At 48.1% G+C, this 18,060-nt stretch overlaps 1 protein-coding gene across 7 annotated transcripts in view; it reads left to right on the top strand.

Moving 5' to 3' along the window:
• LOC101953849 (phospholipid-transporting ATPase ABCA1) overlaps positions 1–18,060 on the top strand; it is a 129,202-nt gene that overhangs the window by 89,147 nt on the left and 21,995 nt on the right. For 5 of the 7 annotated variants that reach the window (XR_010588737.1, XR_006177039.2, XM_042861050.2 and 2 more), the window contains 16 exons: positions 461–682; positions 2,370–2,574; positions 3,178–3,291; positions 3,926–4,097; positions 4,729–4,860; positions 5,896–6,035; positions 7,371–7,508; positions 8,395–8,615; positions 9,135–9,207; positions 9,718–9,920; positions 11,748–11,796; positions 13,558–13,671; positions 15,282–15,433; positions 15,587–15,711; positions 16,190–16,288; positions 17,846–18,035. Coding sequence is in view for 4 of the 7 variants with exons in the window: in XM_042861050.2 (XP_042716984.2) it covers positions 461–682; positions 2,370–2,574; positions 3,178–3,291; positions 3,926–4,097; positions 4,729–4,860; positions 5,896–6,035; positions 7,371–7,508; positions 8,395–8,615; positions 9,135–9,207; positions 9,718–9,920; positions 11,748–11,796; positions 13,558–13,671; positions 15,282–15,433; positions 15,587–15,711; positions 16,190–16,288; positions 17,846–18,035 (2,349 nt within the window). In the remaining 3 variants the exon portion in view is untranslated. The remainder of the gene's footprint in view (positions 1–460; positions 683–2,369; positions 2,575–3,177; positions 3,292–3,925; positions 4,098–4,728; positions 4,861–5,895; positions 6,036–7,370; positions 7,509–8,394; positions 8,616–9,134; positions 9,208–9,717; positions 9,921–11,747; positions 11,797–13,557; positions 13,672–15,281; positions 15,434–15,586; positions 15,712–16,189; positions 16,289–17,845; positions 18,036–18,060) is intronic. The other 2 variants (XR_010588736.1, XM_024108510.3) reach the window with 1 other exon arrangement.

Genomic DNA, 18,060 nt, shown 5'->3' with positions numbered 1-18,060 from the left:
GAAAGTGCTGACTTTCTCCTTTTTACCATATAATTATAAAATAAATCAACTGGACTATAAATGTTGTTCCTACATTTCAGTGTATAGTATATAGAGCACCGTAAACAAGCCACTGTCTGCATGAAATTTTAGTTTTCGCTGCCTTCGCTAGTGCTTCTTATGTAGCCTGTTGTAAAACTAGGCAAATATCTAGATGAGTAAATGTACGGCCAGGGGTACGATTTAAAACAATAGGGGTGCTTCAGTTAATTGTTTCAATGCATCTCAGTGTGCAGAGTACCATGCCTAGGGCAAAACGCACCTCTGGCACGGTCACAACCCCTCCTGCTTACAGGACCAGGCAGCTAAAGCAGTTAAAAGGTAGTTCTGTTCTGAATAGCGATTCTGCAAGTGGGCCCTGTTGATTGCTTCTCAGTGAGCCCTGTTTGCCTTGTGAGACATGTATCTCCTCCTTGCCCAGATGGGAAACCTGCTGCCCTACAGCGACCCCAGCGTGGTGTTTGTCTTCCTCTCCGTCTTTGCCGTGGTGACCATCTTGCAGTGCTTCCTCATCAGCACCATGTTCTCCAGGGCCAACCTGGCAACTGCCTGTGGTGGGATCATCTATTTCACCCTCTACCTGCCCTACGTGCTGTGCGTCGCCTGGCAGGACTACGTGAGCGTCTCGCTGAAAATGTTCGCGGTGAGTCGCGGCGGGCTTGGCGCGGAGGAGCTGTATTGAATATCATGCCGTGGCCAGCAAAGCGCTCGGTGGCTCTTTAGCGTGTGGGGCTGTGGGGTGCAAGAGGCCATTGTTTTCCACTGTACCCAGGGCAAAGGGCTCTCAGAGCAGGCAATGACTTACAAAAGGATCTCATTAAACTGGGTGATTGGGCAACAAAATGGCAGATGAAATTGAATATTGATAAGTGCAAAGTAATGTACATTGTAAAGCATAATCCCAATTATACATACAGCATGATGGGATCTAAATTAGCTGTTACCACTCAAGAAAGAGATCTTGGAGTCACTGTGGATAGTTCTCTGAAAACATCCACTCAATGTGCAGCAGCAGTCTAGAAAGCGAACAGAATGATAGAAACCACTAGGAAAGGGATAGGAATAAGACAGTAATGATCATAATGCTACTATATAAATCCATGGTACGCCCACACCTTCAATATTGCGTGCAGTTGTGGTCAGACCATCTCCAAAAAGATCTATTAGAATTGCAAAAGGTACAGAGAAGGGGAACAAAAATCTTTAAGGTTATGGAACAGCTTCTGTATGGGGAAAGATTAAAAAACCTGGGACTTTCAGCTTGGAAAAGAGACGACTGAGGGGGGATATGATAGCGGTCTATAAAATCGTGACTGGTGTAGAGAAAGTGAATAAGGAAGTGTTATTCACCCCTTTATGTAACACAGGAACCCCAGGTATCACCCAATGAAATTAATAGGCAGCAGGTTTAAAACAAACAAAAGGAAGTTCTACTTCACACAACACATAGTAATCCTGTGGGATTTGTTGCCAGGGGATGTTGTGAAGGCCAAAACTATAATGGGGTTTAAAAAACAATGAGATAAGTTCATGGAGGATAGGTCCATCTATGGTTATTAGCCAAGATAGTCAGCGACACAACCCCATGCCTGGGCGGTCCCTAGCCTCTGACTGCCAGAAGCAGGGAGTAGATGACAGGGGATGGATCACTCAATGGTTGCCTGTTCTATTCATTCCCTCTGGGGCACCTGGCATTGGCCACTGCTGGGAGACAGGATATTGGGCTAGATGGACCATTGGTCTGACCCAGTGTGGCCGTTCTTATGTTCTTACTTTTGAGGTGGTTGCAGAACTATTTTGGGTTTCCAATTGCGCCCCCGCCCCCCGGGGAATTTAAACCTGGGTTTTCTTCCCAGGGTGACTCAATAAAAACAAACAAGGACAACATGTTTCTGTAGCTAAAAGGAAGTCCTTGCTGGTTACTAGGGGTAGAGAATCCCCTCATTTTACTTATATGTGTACACACACACACACACACACACACACACACACACTTATTCTACTGCATCATTCTCTGTACCTCTGCTCCTTGTTTCAGTCTCTTCTAAGAGCATCACGAACCCGTCACGTTTGAGTAGGAGTCAAGCTTTCAAACTCAGGAGGGCTATGCAAGCACAAAACTAGGCAATGGGAGTTTGCTGAGCCCCAAGTGAAAATCCTGGCCCCACCGGGAGTTTTGCCATTGACTTCAGCAGGGCCCAGATTCCCCCCTTTGTGTTTTGAGTCATGACACGAGCATGAGGGCTGAGCAGTCCCCTCGCCGTTGATTTTTAAAGAGGAAGAGATGAGTTTGTGAATGGTCTCAAGAGTGTAAACATCTGCTCTTCTAGAGCCTGTTGTCCCCGGTCGCCTTTGGGTTTGGCTGCGAGTACTTTGCATTGTTTGAGGAGCAGGGGGTTGGCGTGCAGTGGGACAACCTCTTCGAAAGCCCCCTTGAAGAAGATGGCTTCAACCTCACCACATCTGCCTTCATGATGTTGTTTGATACGTTCCTCTATGGGGTCATGACCTGGTACATTGAGTCTGTCTTCCCAGGTGAGCCTTTACTGTTGCCTAGAGACATGGTGTTGTGCTCTTTGTGGGTCCTGCGTATTCCTGCCCATTCGTCAAGAGCGTTTCATGTGCCAGGCAGCACATGTTACAGAAGGGGGCAACCCCGCACCATCAATATTATCACATCAAAGCCACTGATCAAACTCCTGGACAATTTCCAAGTTCCCCCACATACAGAGAAACTAGGCTCAGTCCAGCCAGGTGCTAGCACCTCCTATGAGATTCTCAGCCTCTTCAATTCCCATTGGCTTTGCCAGGAGTTGAGGACACTTGATACCTGACACAGGGTGGTTAGAACCTCCCACAATCGGGCCTTTAACTATTAGAGTAAAGTGGGATTTGGGAAGATTGGTTGTAACATTTTGAAATCGTCTAATATTCCCCACCTGGCTAAGATCTCTCTCTCAATCTGTCGCCAATTTCCATTCTAGAAGGGGGATTTTCACCTTCTCGTGTATGTGCTGCTCTTCTCCAAGGCCCGACAGCTGGAGATACGATGCTTCAGTACTTGCCCTCTGTCTTTAAATATAGAGACATTATGGTGGCTGTTGCTGGGCTCACGTGAATGCTTTCCTCCCCGTTTAGGCCAGTATGGAATTCCCAGGCCTTGGTACTTCCCCTTTACAAAGTCCTATTGGTTCGGTGAGGAATCTGAGGAGAGGCGGCACGCTCGTTCTGATCACAAAGGGCCATCGGAAAGTAAGTGTCTGACCCACGCGGGGCCAGAAGGCAGGTGCTTAGGTTCAAATGAATGAAGTTGGGGACTTGCCCTGGGTAAGGCCTGTGTGAAAGGATGTCCGGATTTAGCATCATGAAATTAAAGCTTCTCCTGCCCTACTCGCTATTCATTCCCCTGATAACTAACAGAAGGTGAGCATGATTGTGCAGTCCTTATTCCAATAAAACTCCCACATACATCACTGGAAATCTTGCCCAAATAAGGCAGGCAGGACTGGGCTCTCCTTTGTCATTGAGGCATGAACCTGTGAGCGGTGGCATTCCCTCCACTTCCATTGATTTCAATGGGGGGTGCTCAGTATCTCACAGGACTGGGTCCTCTCTGACATGGGGCCTGATCTGGTCAGTGGATACGTATCCGCTGACTACATCTGGCATTGGATTAGGCCCTTACAGCTGGCCTCCAAAGAACTAATTAGTGCCAAGCAAAAGTGAACCTCCATGGAGGGATAACACCCTGGGAAGGGAGATTAGGAAGCTTCCTAGGTGCCCCACTTCACTGCGGGTTCTCATTGGCCAAGGAAAGATGTGTATTAATACTCTTGGTGCTGTGCCTATTCTACGCTGCCTTGCTGACTACTTATTCTTCTCGCAGACTGCATGGAGGAGGAACCCACTCATCTTAGCCTGGGGGTCTCCATTCAGAACCTGGTGAAGATTTATCGTGATGGCAAGAAGGTTGCCGTGGATGGGCTCACACTGAATTTCTTTGAAGGGCAGATCACATCCTTTCTGGGACACAATGGAGCTGGGAAAACCACAACCATGTAAGGACAGTATTCTTAAGGGTGGGGGAGGCGCTCTTGTTAGAGTGGTTCTGAAACCTAGTGTTTTGTCTAAACGTGACAATATAATATGTGCATGTGGATAGGTGTATAGATTAAATATGCCAGGCCAGAGACTCAGCAGGTGTAAATCGGTGTATCTCCGCTGATTTACATCTGCTGAGAATCTGGCCCATGAAATACACCGATATTGGGGAATGGAACATTTTGATGCCAGTGAATTGTCACGGTTCCAGATCAAGACTGTGGCTGACTTGGTACAGTGTCAGCAGCACTTTTTAATAACCCTCTTTGTGACCCTGCTTTATCAGAATAAGGAAATGAATTCTGAAAGCATTAATAGCTTTTAGGGAGTGGGGAGGATATTTTTCTCTCGCAGAACCATTAGCATGTGGTTCAGTCCAGCTCCCATTAAAACTGAAAGCTCACGTGCGAGATGTTTCTCTGATTGTTTTCCTTTGGTGAATAATCACGTGATAGGGGATATCAGCAAGCCTCTATCCTAGCCATTGTCCTTTCATTCCCTAGTGCATGTGGAACAAGCCCCCTCTTGATTTGGATTGTGCTGTGACGTTTCGGAGCTCACTTACTATTTACTGCATTTGTCATTCAGGTCCATTTTAACTGGCTTATTTCCTCCGACCTCGGGCACGGCCTTCATCCTGGGCAAGGATATCCGCTCCGAGCTCAGCACCATCAGGCAGAACTTGGGTGTCTGTCCCCAGCACAATGTCCTCTTTGACTTGTGAGTAGCAGCCAAGAAGCACGATGGGGTCTGTAGCACAAAACAAAAATGTGTGTGTGCCTATTTAAAACTACGGAGGATTCCTTTTCTCATTTTCTGACATTCCCACCCTCTATGGCTCTAGGCCCACTTCTGGTCTCTCTCTTGCCTGTGTAAGTCCAGAGTAACTCCACGGGACAGTGGTTAGCAAATGTGTGTATAGAGGTAGATGTAACTGGCATATCATTTGCAAGGGCTGCTGTTTAAAGGCAATTGAACAATGAAGTAGTGTTGAAGGAGTATCAATATATTGGTAAATGGGGGTGAACCAAGAATCAGGATGTTAAAATGTACCACATTTGGCCAAATCCTCGGTGGTGTAATTCAGCACAGCTCAATTGAAGTGAGTGGATTGGTTACACCAGCTGCGGATCTGGAACATAATATTCAATGGAAGCTGAGGGTCGTTGGTGTCACATGGGAGACACGGCACCTCATGGGCTGAAACCAGCAAATAGTGGCTTATGCCAGGGGTTACTTCCCACCCAGGAGGTGCTATTCCGAGTTGTATCTGTGGCCTGGGATAGTTCAGTGATGGAGGCGTTAAGAATCTGTAGCCGGACAGAAGTAGGTTCTGTTTTATTGTTAGATGTATCTGTGATCGATCAGCAATGCCTTGCACATCCATCAAGACCATTTTTCCAGTTTTTCTTTTAGAAAACTGTTTCTTCCATTGAAAAAAAAATAGGCCAAAATTTTCCACAGTGACTAATGATTTGGGATACCTCAGTGTTTGGGAGTCCAACCTGCGGCACCTTAATATGGCCTGATTTTCAGATAGCACTGAGCATCTGCCCTCTGGAAATCCGGCCCTTCTAAGGTGTCCCAAGTTGAGTCCTGAAAATCATTAGTCACTTCCAAAAATCTTAGCCCTGTATAATATTTTCCTGCCTCAATAAGTATGGTTTGTGTAACTGATTAAAAAAAAGGTTCATGGGATGAGCCTGAGCCTGACTGAGACATAGTGCCTTGCTGGTTCTGCTCCCTACCCCGTAGGCTGACTGTAGAAGAGCACATCTGGTTCTACGCTCGTCTGAAAGGGCTGTCAGAAAAGAAGGTGAAAGAAGAGATGCAGCAGATGGTGCTGGATGTCGGCCTGCCTCACAAACTCAAAGCTAGAACCAGCAAACTCTCTGGTAGGTCCAATTCTTCAGCCCTTTGCATGGCTCAGCTCAGCTGCTCAGAAGGCTTTGAGACGGGCACTGTAGTTCCCTAATACGGAGAGGCAAAGCAAGATACGACAGTGTAACCTGCCACTTGGTGTGTGTTAAGTGTCCGCCTCTAGGGCTGATCTCCAACAGAGGTGGGTCTGCTCCAGCTAATAGCTGGGAACGTCGTCCTGTAGCTCAAGCTGAGGAGACTTGCGCTCTTCGTTCTGGAGCTGCCGAGGTTCAATCCCTGTTGACGTAGGTGCCGATGCCGTGGATGCTCCGGGGCTGGAACACCCATGGAAAAAAAATAGTGGGTGCTCAGCAGGGATGGGAGCTTTGGGGGAAGGGGTGGAGTGGAGGCAGGGCTCGGGGCAGACCGGGATCTGAGTAAGTCAGTGCCTATGCCTGTTGACCACAAAGCCTGGGTGCTCATCTGAGATTCAAATGGCTCGGGGCCTGAGGTGTTCGGTGTGAGCTTCCTCTGCCTAGGGCAGTTATGTAAACCAAGGCTGAGTGTGCATTACCCCCCCCCCCCCGTGCCTGACCCACAGAAGACGTGAATCGTCTATACCTGACTTAATCTTTTAGCACAAGCTCATGCTTTAGTTCTGGAGGTCCCAGCTTCAATCCAAGATGACAGTCATTCCCAAAGCTCTCATAGTAAATATGCTATTGAATTTATTAGCACCCAGGATCCAAAAATCTCTAGCCATCTTAATAAAATGTAAAACTAAAACAGTATGCCTGGTACCCCGGGCAGTGACTGGAGCAAGTTAGACAAAAGCAAAGTGGTTAAAGCCACTGTCTGTATTCTCCAGTCTGCTCTGTTCACTTCGTCCCACTCAGGCAATGCCAGGTGTGTGGATTCTGGCCCCAAACAGCTAACTGAGAATCCCCCTTGTGTAGGAGAACACTCCTGCACTCCCAGTGTAGGGGCGTGGTGGGATGGTGTGGTGCTCCACTCTGCCAGTTCTCCATTGGCAGTAAGGTACTTCGCAGACTTTACACCAGTCAAATAAGTTAGATCAGCTTCTCAGCTGCTCTAATGCTGGTGCTGAGCAACGCAAGATCCCGGAGCAATGACCAGCTCCTTAAGGACCCCCTCTACTTGTTCCCTGGCACGGTGCAGAACTCTGTCATGGGGGGAGGACGGAGCCGAGAGTCATTTAACTTTATCTGTGTGCACACATGGCTTCAGAAGGCATTTGTGTGCAGGGGGTGGGGAATCTGGTTCTAGCCATCTCCACCACAGCACCTTACGGCACAGATCTCTGCTGCGTTGTTCACGCCTCCAGCCTGAATTCTTCTCTCCCTTCGCAGGTGGCATGCAGAGAAAGCTATCGGTGGCCTTGGCCTTTGTGGGTGGATCAAAGGTGGTCATTTTGGACGAGCCAACAGCTGGGGTGGATCCTTATTCTCGCCGAGGGATATGGGAACTGCTTCTGAAGTATCGCCAAGGTATCCGTTCTTTCACCCAGTTAGAGCTGGAAGGAAAAGGGCATCAGTGGCTTGTGGCTTAGATAAAATACATTGTTCTACCTTTGCTGATTGTATGGGGAATTGTTACTAATGCGTCATTGCAAATCCCTTGGTGCCCGGTAGAAAATGGCAACAAACAGCCCCAGCCTGGGCTCAGGGCACCCAGACACCTGCATTCCCTATTAACGAGACCCTTTTGGCAGTCTCGTTATAACAAGCCCCTTCTCTTTAATTGGTGGGACTGCATTTCAGTGCTCAAGAGAAAGCCATGTTCTACGTTCACTACCCACTGAGGGAAGAGGATAGGAGGGCAGATTCTGATTTCATTCCCACAGGTGTAAATCTGGAGTAACTCCAGTGGATTCATATGGACGTAGCTCAGTTCAGAAGCTGACTCTTGGTGTCTGCATTAGGGTAAAGCCCTCTGGTGTTAATTGGGCCTACTTGTTGGTATGAAACCCCTTTCATTGGTGTACCCTGAAATCACAACCCTTGCTCCAGTTGAGCAGGACCTGGGGAATCAGGAATTCAGGTGCACCACATCTTACACTGCTCTGATCACTGTGTGTCCACTCACTGCGGGGTGTGGCTTGTTCTGGTTCCATAGCTAGCACTGTAAATGCCCACCAAGATGAGTGGCAAAATACAAACAGGATGGGGACTGGGTCATGAAGGAGAGGAGAGAATCCACCTGAGCTAGTTGTTAACTTCTTCCATACCATTCCCCCCTCCTACCAGGGACCCACCTCCCCATTTAGCAGGATGGGGAGGGCAGGGTGCTTGCATCCCCCATGACCTAGGGACGTTGATATTGTTGACTTACTGGCAAACTCCTTGATGTTTGTCTTACCTTCTTTCTTTACAGGCCGCACCATCATTCTGTCCACACACCACATGGATGAGGCAGACATCCTAGGGGACAGGATCGCCATCATTTCTAACGGCAAACTGTGCTGCGTTGGCTCTTCCCTGTTCCTGAAGAACCAGCTGGGAACAGGCTATTACCTGACCCTGGTCAAGAAGGACGTGGACTCTTCTCTGAGCTCCTGCAGAAACAGCAGCAGTACGGTGTCGTACCTGAAAAAGGTACAGTTCCCATAGCAGCTGTCCACTTCCTTTCTCCTTCCATCTTTATCCTCCTTACACCAAAACTTAAGGCTGCCAAGAAGCAACAGTTAAAATGTAATGGAGTAAATGGGTTGAAAAGAAATCCCTTAGCACGGCACAGAAGCATTACCTGCCTTGGTACAGCCCTGAGATCAGATCTGGTTAAACCACTGCATTGGAAGCTTGCATCCATTACAACCTCTTTGCATGATGTCTTTAATGCCTGTGTTTTCGGCCTGACAATGGGTTTGGCTGCTTGCCTGAATTGATTAAATACATTGCTACTGATATTAGCTTCTGCTCTTACATCCTCTTACAGTACTATTGATCTCAACCCTTTGTTACAATCAACGACATTAAGATCCTTTGTGCTATAGCCCCTTCCTAGAGCATCCGGATTGCTGGGCCTCTCTGGATGGTGTTATAAGCAGAGGGCAGCATACAGCTGGCTGCCTTTTGATGCAATTAACGTATGCTCATCCTTTCTCATGTACCTAGGACGACAGTGTCTCCCAGAGCAGCTCGGATGCTGGGCTTGGCAGCGACCATGAAAGTGACACCTTGACAGTAGGTAAGGACTGAAAAAGGCACGCATGAGATTGAATCTCACCGCTGTGGTCTTGAGCAACTCACTTAACCTCTCTGCTTCTGTTCCCCCATCTGTAAAATCAGGATAACAGCACTGCCCTACCTGGGGTTCTGAGGAACATTTAATACTTGCACAGCAGAATGAATGCAAAGTGCTGAATAGTATGAAATCTCACCTAATGATCAAACGAGAGCAGAATTTAAGGGCCATTCAAGCCAATATGTTAGCACTGCACAGAGTTCACTTATGTAGCCTGGCTTGCAGGGCTGTTGATTGTGTCTGGTTTTCAAAGGTCCTCAGAAATGCTGCAAATAGTCATAGCTGCTTGGATCTGCAGCTGGGGTTTTAGCTCCATTGAAGTCGATCCTTCACTGGGTTGTGTTTTACCCCAGCTGAGGATGTGTCCCAGCAAGGTTCCTGAGTCTCTGCAGTCTTTGTTGCCGGTGACTCACTGAGTAACAGGGCGGGCATCTTGTATTTTGGTTCCTCCAGACGTCTCTGTTATCTCCAACCTCATTATGAAGCACGTTCCTGAGGCCAGGCTGGTAGAGGAGATTGGCCATGAGCTAACCTACGTCTTGCCGTATGAAGCTGCTAGAGAGGGAGCTTTTGTGGAGCTGTTCCATGAGATCGACGACCGTCTCTCTGACCTGGGCATTTCGAGTTACGGCATCTCGGAGACTACCCTGGAGGAAGTATGTGAGCTGAAGCTCATCTGATGGTTTAGACAATGCCAAACAAATAATTGCAGACCCCAAGGCAAACTCCCCTGTATATCCATGGGAAGCCTGTCTACCAGGGAACTGGTCTGGCCCTGAGTTCCTAATCCACGGAAGTGTGAAAAGAATTCTCTCTTCCTGCCCAATTTAAGTGTGCCCACAAGGGAAACGTGCATTAAAAATTGAGGGTCAGGTCCTCAGCTGGTGTGAGTGGGCACAGCTCTGTTATAGACAGTACAGCTCCCCATTTTCACCAGCTGGGGGTCTGACCCGAACTATTTTCTAACGATCAGGTTTTAAACTTACCCTGTCAAGTACTTTCAGACATCTTGGGGCTGCACCTGGTTTCAAGAGTCTCCATGGGGCCATTCCAAGCAGCCAGGGATTGCTGGATTTCAGCAACATTTTGGTCGTGTCCCCTGCCCAGACTCTCCTCCACCTAGGGAGTCCACTTTCACTAGGGTACGCTGGCTTTCCTGTAGCTTTCCATCACCAGAGCAGCACAAAGAGCCTGTCCCCTTGAAGCCCTGTCTATTGTATTCTCCAACACCTTCTGAAACACATTTGGCATCATGATTTCCTCTTTCGGGGGAGGGATAGCTCAGTGGTTTGAGCATTGGCCTGCTAAACCCAGGGTTATGAGTTCAATCTTTGAGGGGGGCACTTAGGGATCTGGGGCAAAAATCTGTCTGGGGATTAGTCCTGCTTTGAGCAGTGGGTTGGACTAGATGACCTCCTGAGGTCCCTTCCAACCCTGATAGTCTATGATTTAACTGGTTGGAGGAAAACCTGATTCTTCCAGCAGCTTCTAGAACATTGTTGTTGTCTAATGTGTTTGAAAACTTGGCCCTTCCTGTATAGGAAATCACAGGGGAAAGCATATCCCATCAGAGCTAGGAATGTTGTTCCTTCTTGATTAGAAGGCAGGTGGACTTCCACCAGTTTAATACCAAGCCTCATATCTGCATCTTCATTGGAAAGGGATGAAGGTTACAACAAGTGCTTACTCTGCATCATGATTCTGTATTGTTAATGACTGCTCCAGCCTGGGAATAGTGCGCGGATAAAAAATGTCCCATGCCATTCTTAGCTGGAGCTAATAGAACATGTGTGCTGTCCCCCCTTCTCCCCCCTCCCCCTCAAAAAAGTGTCCCAACCTCAGCAATCAAAATCATAGGGGTGCATTTGGCTGCCAAGTCCTCAGGTGTCACACTGGTTATGTTCTAAGTTGCTCTAGGCTAGTGGCTCTCAACCTTGCCAGACTACTGTACCCCTTTAAAGAGGCTGATTTGTCTTGTGTACCCACAAGTTTCACCTCACTTAAAAACCTATAGAATCAGACATAAGAATCAGACAAAAAAAGTGTCACAGACACACTATTACTGACAAATGGCTGACTTTCTCACTTTTACCATATAATTATAAAATCAATCAACTGGAATATAAATATTGTACTTACATTTCAGTGTATATATTATACGGAGCAGTATAAACAAATCATGGACTGTGACACTTTACTTTGTACTGTCTTCGCTGGGGTTTTTTATGTTTCCTGTTGTAAAACTAGGCAAATATCTAGATGAGTTGATGTACCCCCTGGAAGACCTCTGAGTACCCCCAGGGGTACACGTACCACTGGTCGAGAACCACTGCTCTAGGCAAGGGATAGTCCATATAGCCCCTCCAGTTGAAATGATGCATTCTGTACTGGAATCATGGGATCTCCCATGTTACATCAAACAGCACATTACTGCTGAATTAGAGTAATTCTGATTGTCGTTTTAACCTCTCTTTGCCTGTCAGATCTTTCTCAAAGTGGCTGAAGATAACGGGGTGGATGCAGAGACCTCAGGTTAGTGCAATCGTTTTAGGGCTGCACTGTCAAAGGAGGTTCAATCTGTATAGCTTTGTACATGGGATTTGCATGCATCATCCCTTATGCACACCACTGACAGAGGGTTAAATTCTCAACTGATATAAATTCCCATTGAAGGAATTAAGCCATTGGGCAAGTAGAATCAATCATCTAGTGGTTAGAGCAAGGGGGTGGAATTTAGCAGGTATGCGTTCTGTTTCCCACTTTGCCACTTACACATTCTATAGTTTAGGGCAAATCTGTTGGCCTCTCTGGGTGTCAACTTTTCCATCTGTAAAATGATGGTTCTTGCCCTGGTGTAGAAGCCACAAGTGAAAGAAGCTACAAAAATTATTTTCAGAATCAGAAACTGGAACACTTTTGTGGTGACTTTTTTAAAGTCACAAAATAGCCATGCAAAAATGTCATTACTGAGTGTCAAGACGCATGCACATATTTCTTGGAATGGAGGATTTTTTCCAGTAACTTAGTGTCCGAATGAGTTTATCATGAAACATTGAATAAGTGTCATTAAGTAAGTTTCTGAGCAAATGATTAGTCTGACAGTGTCTATGTTCAATTGACTAGAGAATCTTGCCCGCATGCTCGGGGTTCAGCTGATGGCCATATTTGGGGTTGGGAAGGAATTTTCCTCCAGGGTAGATTGGCAGAGGCCCTGGAGGTTTTTCGCCTTCCTCCGCAGCATGGGGCACGGGTCACTTGCTGGAGGATTCTCTGCGACTTGAAGTCTTTAAATCTTGATTTGGGGACTTCAACAGCTGAGTCAAGGGAGAGAATTATTCCAGGAGTGGGTGGGTCTGCTTTTGTGGCCTGCATCATGCGGGAGGTCAGACTAGATGATCATAATGGTCCCTTCTGACCTTAAAGTCTATGAGTCTATGAGTCAATGGGCTTGTCTATACTTACGCGCTGATTCGGCGGCTGGCAATCGAACTTCTGGGTTCGATTTATCGCGTCTTGTCTGGACGCGATAAATCGAACTCAGAAGTGCTCCCCGTCGACTCCGGTAATCCTGCTCACCGCGAGGAGTATGCGGAGTCGACGGGGGAGCCTGCCTGCCGGGTCTGGACCGCGGTAAGTTCGAACTAAGGTACGTCGACTTCAGCTACGTTATTCACGTAGCTGAGGTTGCGTACCTTAGTTCGATTTGGGGGTTTAGTGTAGACCAAGCCTATGACTTTTGTCTTCACTCCAAATGCTGCTCTTCGCACCACAAATTTGTTCCAGTAGTCTGTTCCTGGGAAACACAGAGCAAATTCTGCTTGATGTAACAATATGTCTTGAATTAACATTTTAGGATTATCCCCCAGCCACACAAATTTTAATTGATAAATGAAAAACCTGGTTCCAAGAGTCTCCATGGGGCCATTCCAAGCATCCAGGGACTGCTGGATTTCAGCAACATTTTGGTCATGTCCCCTGCCCTTAAAAGTAAGTTCCTTGGACACCCTATGAAAAACTGGCTCATGGGTTCACTTTACAGATCAATGCAAAGGTGTGTGGTGGCTTTTCCCAGCACTGGTGCTAATTCAGCAGCAGCTCAGAGGCAGTCCACAGCAGTTCAGTTTGCATATGGGAACTTCTTAAAAGTTGAAAGCAAATATTCAGTGAAGATTTCTATACAGTAGCTTGCTGGTAATACTTCAGTTCCCAGTGCTTGGGGCTCATAGAAGAATAGGGTTGTTCATTGTCTTTGTTAACTTGAGCAAATCAGCTAACATGTGCTGTCCTCTTCAGATGGCACATTACCTGCAAGAAGGAACAGGCGTGTCTTTGGAGACAGACAGAGCTGTCTTCATCCATTCACAGCAGATGATGCTTTCGACCCTAATGATTCAGACATAGATCCAGGTAAAGATGGAAGGAGCTGTAGTGCAATAATCTTAATTGTCTGTCTGTGCCTCATTACTAATCTACAGTTCTAAAATATGAATGTTTTAAAGAAATGTGTTCATTGTCCATGCTCTGGGGTGAATCACAATGCGAGAAATACGAGATTTTATGAGGGCATTGAAACAAACTAATTAGCACACCTTCAAAGAGTTTTGGATGCTATTTAAATTCCTTCCAGCAAATGTCCTATTAGTTTCTCCTGCATTTGTTGAAGTGTGTTAGAATTCCTGACATACTTAACCTTGGATGCTCCATCCTCATGCAGGATGTTTATTAATCTCTGCTTCCCTGCATGGGCCAAGGCAAGAGGAACAAGGTTTGTTTATGCATCAGCACTAGATATCCCAACTCATTCTGGGGCCCTGCAGAAGCTAATGTGTGAATATGCATGAAACAGTCTGTCCAAAGGGGACAGATTTAGGGCCTGACCCAAAACCCAGTAAGTCAACTGGGAGCTTTTTCAGTGATTTCCGTGGGCACTGCGTCAGGTCATTTTATAGAATAGAGGTGCCCCTAGTGACATCTAGACTATGGAAATGTGACCTAGCCACAATAACTCAAGCAGGGGCTTTCTAGGTCCAGATGTTGCTGGATCTCAGCTGTTATAGTAACATTCCCCTGCCCTTTGAAATGAATCTACCCTTCCCTAAGGCCAAGTTAATACTCTTACTCCTCGGAATAAATAGATAAAGCCCCTTTTTGTGTTATGGGACACCTTATAATGAACGGTGGACCTAAGCTGAAAAGTTCCACTCTAGAGTGGAACTTTCCCCAATGTTTGGGGATGTTCAGAGCTGGCATTTCTGGTCTGGCCCACCTCTGCTTCCAAGGGGGTTTAATGAACAGATAGTATAGACCAGGGGTTCTCAAACTTCATTGCACCATGACCCCCTTCTGACAACAAAAATTACTACATGACCCCAGGAGGGGGGCCCGAAGCCTAAGCCCACCCAAGCCCCACTGCCTGGGGAGGGGGAGGAGCAAAGCCCGAGCCCCATCGCTCCGGGCAGGGGGGCCAAAGCTGAAGCTCAAGGCCTTCGGCCTCTAGTCAGGGGGCCTGTAACCTGAGCCCTGCCACCCAGGGCTGAAGCCCCTGGGCTTTGGCTTCAGCCCTGGGCAGTGGGGCTCGGGCTTCAGCCCTGGGCCCCAGCAAGGCTAAGCCAGCCCTGGCCACCCCATTCAAAGGGGGTCGTGACCCACAGTTTGAGAACTCCTGGTATAGACTGTAAGGCTGAGGTTTCCAACAGTGCCTAGTAGATTTGGATGCCCAGATCCCTTTGGAAATGAATGGCAGCGAGATCTGAAGATAGTCTCAGCCTCAGTGATGCAGAAAGAGAAACACTTAGATGCATAAAGCAACAAAGAGTCCTGTGGCACCTTAACAGCTGCATAGTCATGAGAGATCATTTCCCCTTGCCCTACTGCACGCCATACGCCTCTGTGCTCAGAGTGGGTCTAGGAGACTGGGCAGCCAGCCGGGTCCTGTCTGCACAAGCAGGAGCAGCCTCTGAAGGAGAAGGAAATCTGCTTTTGTTTGTTTGTGAGAGCCCTGTGTCGTTTGTTGTCAGCAGAATCCAGAGAGACAGACCTGCTCAGTGGGATGGATGGCAAAGGCTCCTACCAGATGAAGGGCTGGAAGCTCATCCAGCAGCAGTTCGTAGCTCTGCTGTGGAAGAGGCTGCTCATTGCCAAGCGCAGCAGGAAGGGTTTCTTCGCCCAGGTGAGACCAGGCAGCCACTCCTGCAGAGGTCACTGGAACATGGCCCCGTTCTACCAGTGTCTCCGAGTGGCTTACATGCGTCACTCTGGGTGGCTGACGCCTGTGGGGACACTTCTTTTAAAGGTGGCTCTGCCGCGTCCCTTGTGATTTCAGATCGTACTGCCCGCCGTGTTTGTGTGCATTGCTCTCATGTTCAGCCTGATCGTACCTCCCTTCGGGAAATACCCCAGCCTGGAGCTGCAGCCCTGGATGTATGAGGAGCAGTATACCTTTATCAGGTACCTTGCAAATGACTAGAAAACATTAAATCAGCGTCTTTAGAACTGGTTCTGCTTTCTCTATTCACCATTACAGTTTGCATTTGTGTGCGTAACTCCAAAGTACAGGGTAAAGAAAAGACACCATTTTGCCTGTTTGTAGCTTTAACAAGGCAAGCTCCAAATAAGAGTGAGTTTGAATGGTAGGAGGAATATAATACTATTTGGCACTTTTCTTCCTCAGATCTCAATTCACTTTGTTCTCAGATGCTAAATCACACAGAAAAGAAGCTAAAAGTATCCCAAACTCTTTCCAAATGTTACAGTACTTTTTGTGTGAGAGACAGAGAGAGAGAACACACACATGCCACAAAGGAAAATTTCCACCCAGTTCCTTTTCCTACCCTCTTACCTGTGTCTCGGCCCTGCCATATAGCTGGTTTTGCGGCACATGCCTTATCTTGGTGCCCTGAATGTGTCTCTTTGATGCCCCCCGTAGCAATGACGCGCCAGACGATGCAGGCACTCAGAAGCTTGTGAACACTCTTCTCAATGAACCCGGCTTTGGGACCCGCTGTGTGGAAGGACACTCCATTCCGTAAGTAGAACCCGAGCACGGGCAGGCACAAGGGGTGGCTCTGTCATTTCTAAGTCACTTCACGTTGCTGCTGCTCTGAGGCCCTGGTGGATGCTGTTCACGTGTGTCACATAACTCTCAGCTGCCATTGTCACCAGCCTCAGAACCAGCTTTCGGGGGTTGTAACATCAACATGATGGGTGTGGTGTTTGTATTATCGCAATGGCAGTGGTTAATTAGAAGCAGCTGTAGTGATCCGCTTAGGGAAACATCAAGCAGAAGGCCTGATCCCAGCGGCCTGGACTCATATGAAAGCTCTTCCTTCAGAGGTGCAGGCCCCTTGCCTCCTATGTTGTATGAAAGTATTCATTTGTGATTGCATCCTTTGTTGGCACTGCCACTCAGCTAAGCAAGGGTTGCAGGCTCAGGCCCTACCTTTTCCCTCCCCTTGAGCCAGACTTTAGTGGGAGCCACTCGCTCCGCAGGGCAGAAGGGAGCACACAAGGGTGCAGGCGCGTACTGTGAAAATGACCTCTTTCCTTCTCTCTTCAAGAACCCGCCCCCCAGGGGTGCCCAGACCATCGCTAGTGCTCCGTGCAGGCAGCATGCTGGGAACTGCCATTGACCGGGATAGAGACGCAAGGGTGTTCCCCGAGTTACTTGCAGTGGGGGTCTGGCTTTGAAAAGAAAAGCCAGACTGGCCACATGGCCGTGTATCGTTGGCTTGGTCTAGTTGTTTTGCTCCCACAGTTCTCTGCTTCATGTTCTGTAGGATTTCTTTGTGTGTGTGGCTTCCACAAGTGTGCTTTTGTGGCTAGCAGGCAGGATGGGAGGCCTGGAGACCTCTGCCACGGACTTGCTGTGTGGCTTTGGGCAAGTCATTTATGGCCAGATTGTGCCTGGAAGGAAGGCACAAAGGAGAACCCCCCCACCTTCCTCCCCACCACCAACCCTTGTGTGATCTGTATACAGGCCACCCAGAACTGAAGTCACTGCGTCAAACTGGGTAGGGAGGTGATGGGCCATAGCTCTGTGCCCCACACATCAGGCAATGGGGTAGGCCGGTTGGTTGGGGGAGAATTATCTGCACCTGCGAAGTTGTGCAGTGGCAGGCGCACTCGCCCTGCAGGAATGGGAGCGCCAAGACATTCTGCCTCCTGGTGCTACCCTGGGGCAGGGCAGCTCCATGCCCACTCCAAGCCCCTAAACATCTCTGCATGTCAGCATCCCCTGCCACAAAGTGGCTCTATTGGGGGTTGTGAGGCGGAGTTAAATAAAGCACTTTAAGCTCCCCAGAAAGGGATGATAATGGTGGGTGGGATTCTCCAAAGTGCCTGGCGTCAGCCTGACTCTGCTCCCATTGATGTTAATGAGAGCCTTCCCTTTGCCTTCCACAGGCGCCAGGCTAGGCCAGTGGGAGTTTGACTGCTGATTTCAGTGGGAGCAGAGCTAGGCCCAAGCTGAGCGCTTCGGAAAACTCCCTCTTGTGTGTTGACCAGCATTGATTATTTACATAATTTAGCAAACTGACCATTCTTTATAAAAAGTTGCATTTGCCTTGGCTCTTGCCTCATGCAGGGACACTCCTTGCCTGGTCAGAGAGGATAAATGGACCACCGCCTCTGTCCCCGACACGGTCCTGGACATCTTCCTGAACGGCAACTGGACCATGGAGAACCCCTCCCCGGCCTGCGAATGCAGCAATGAGAAGATCAAGAAAATGCTCCCTGTGTGCCCCCCTGGTGCAGGGGGGCTGCCACCTCCACAGGTAGGAGAGGTCTGTTCTGTAGCCC

The sequence above is a fragment of the Chrysemys picta genome, chromosome 6 (assembly GCF_011386835.1).
Source record: "Chrysemys picta bellii isolate R12L10 chromosome 6, ASM1138683v2, whole genome shotgun sequence".
NCBI classification, from domain to species: Eukaryota; Metazoa; Chordata; order Testudines; family Emydidae; genus Chrysemys; species Chrysemys picta.
The sequence above is the reverse complement of the archived record's forward strand: the minus strand, read 5'-3'. Positions and strand labels throughout refer to the sequence as shown.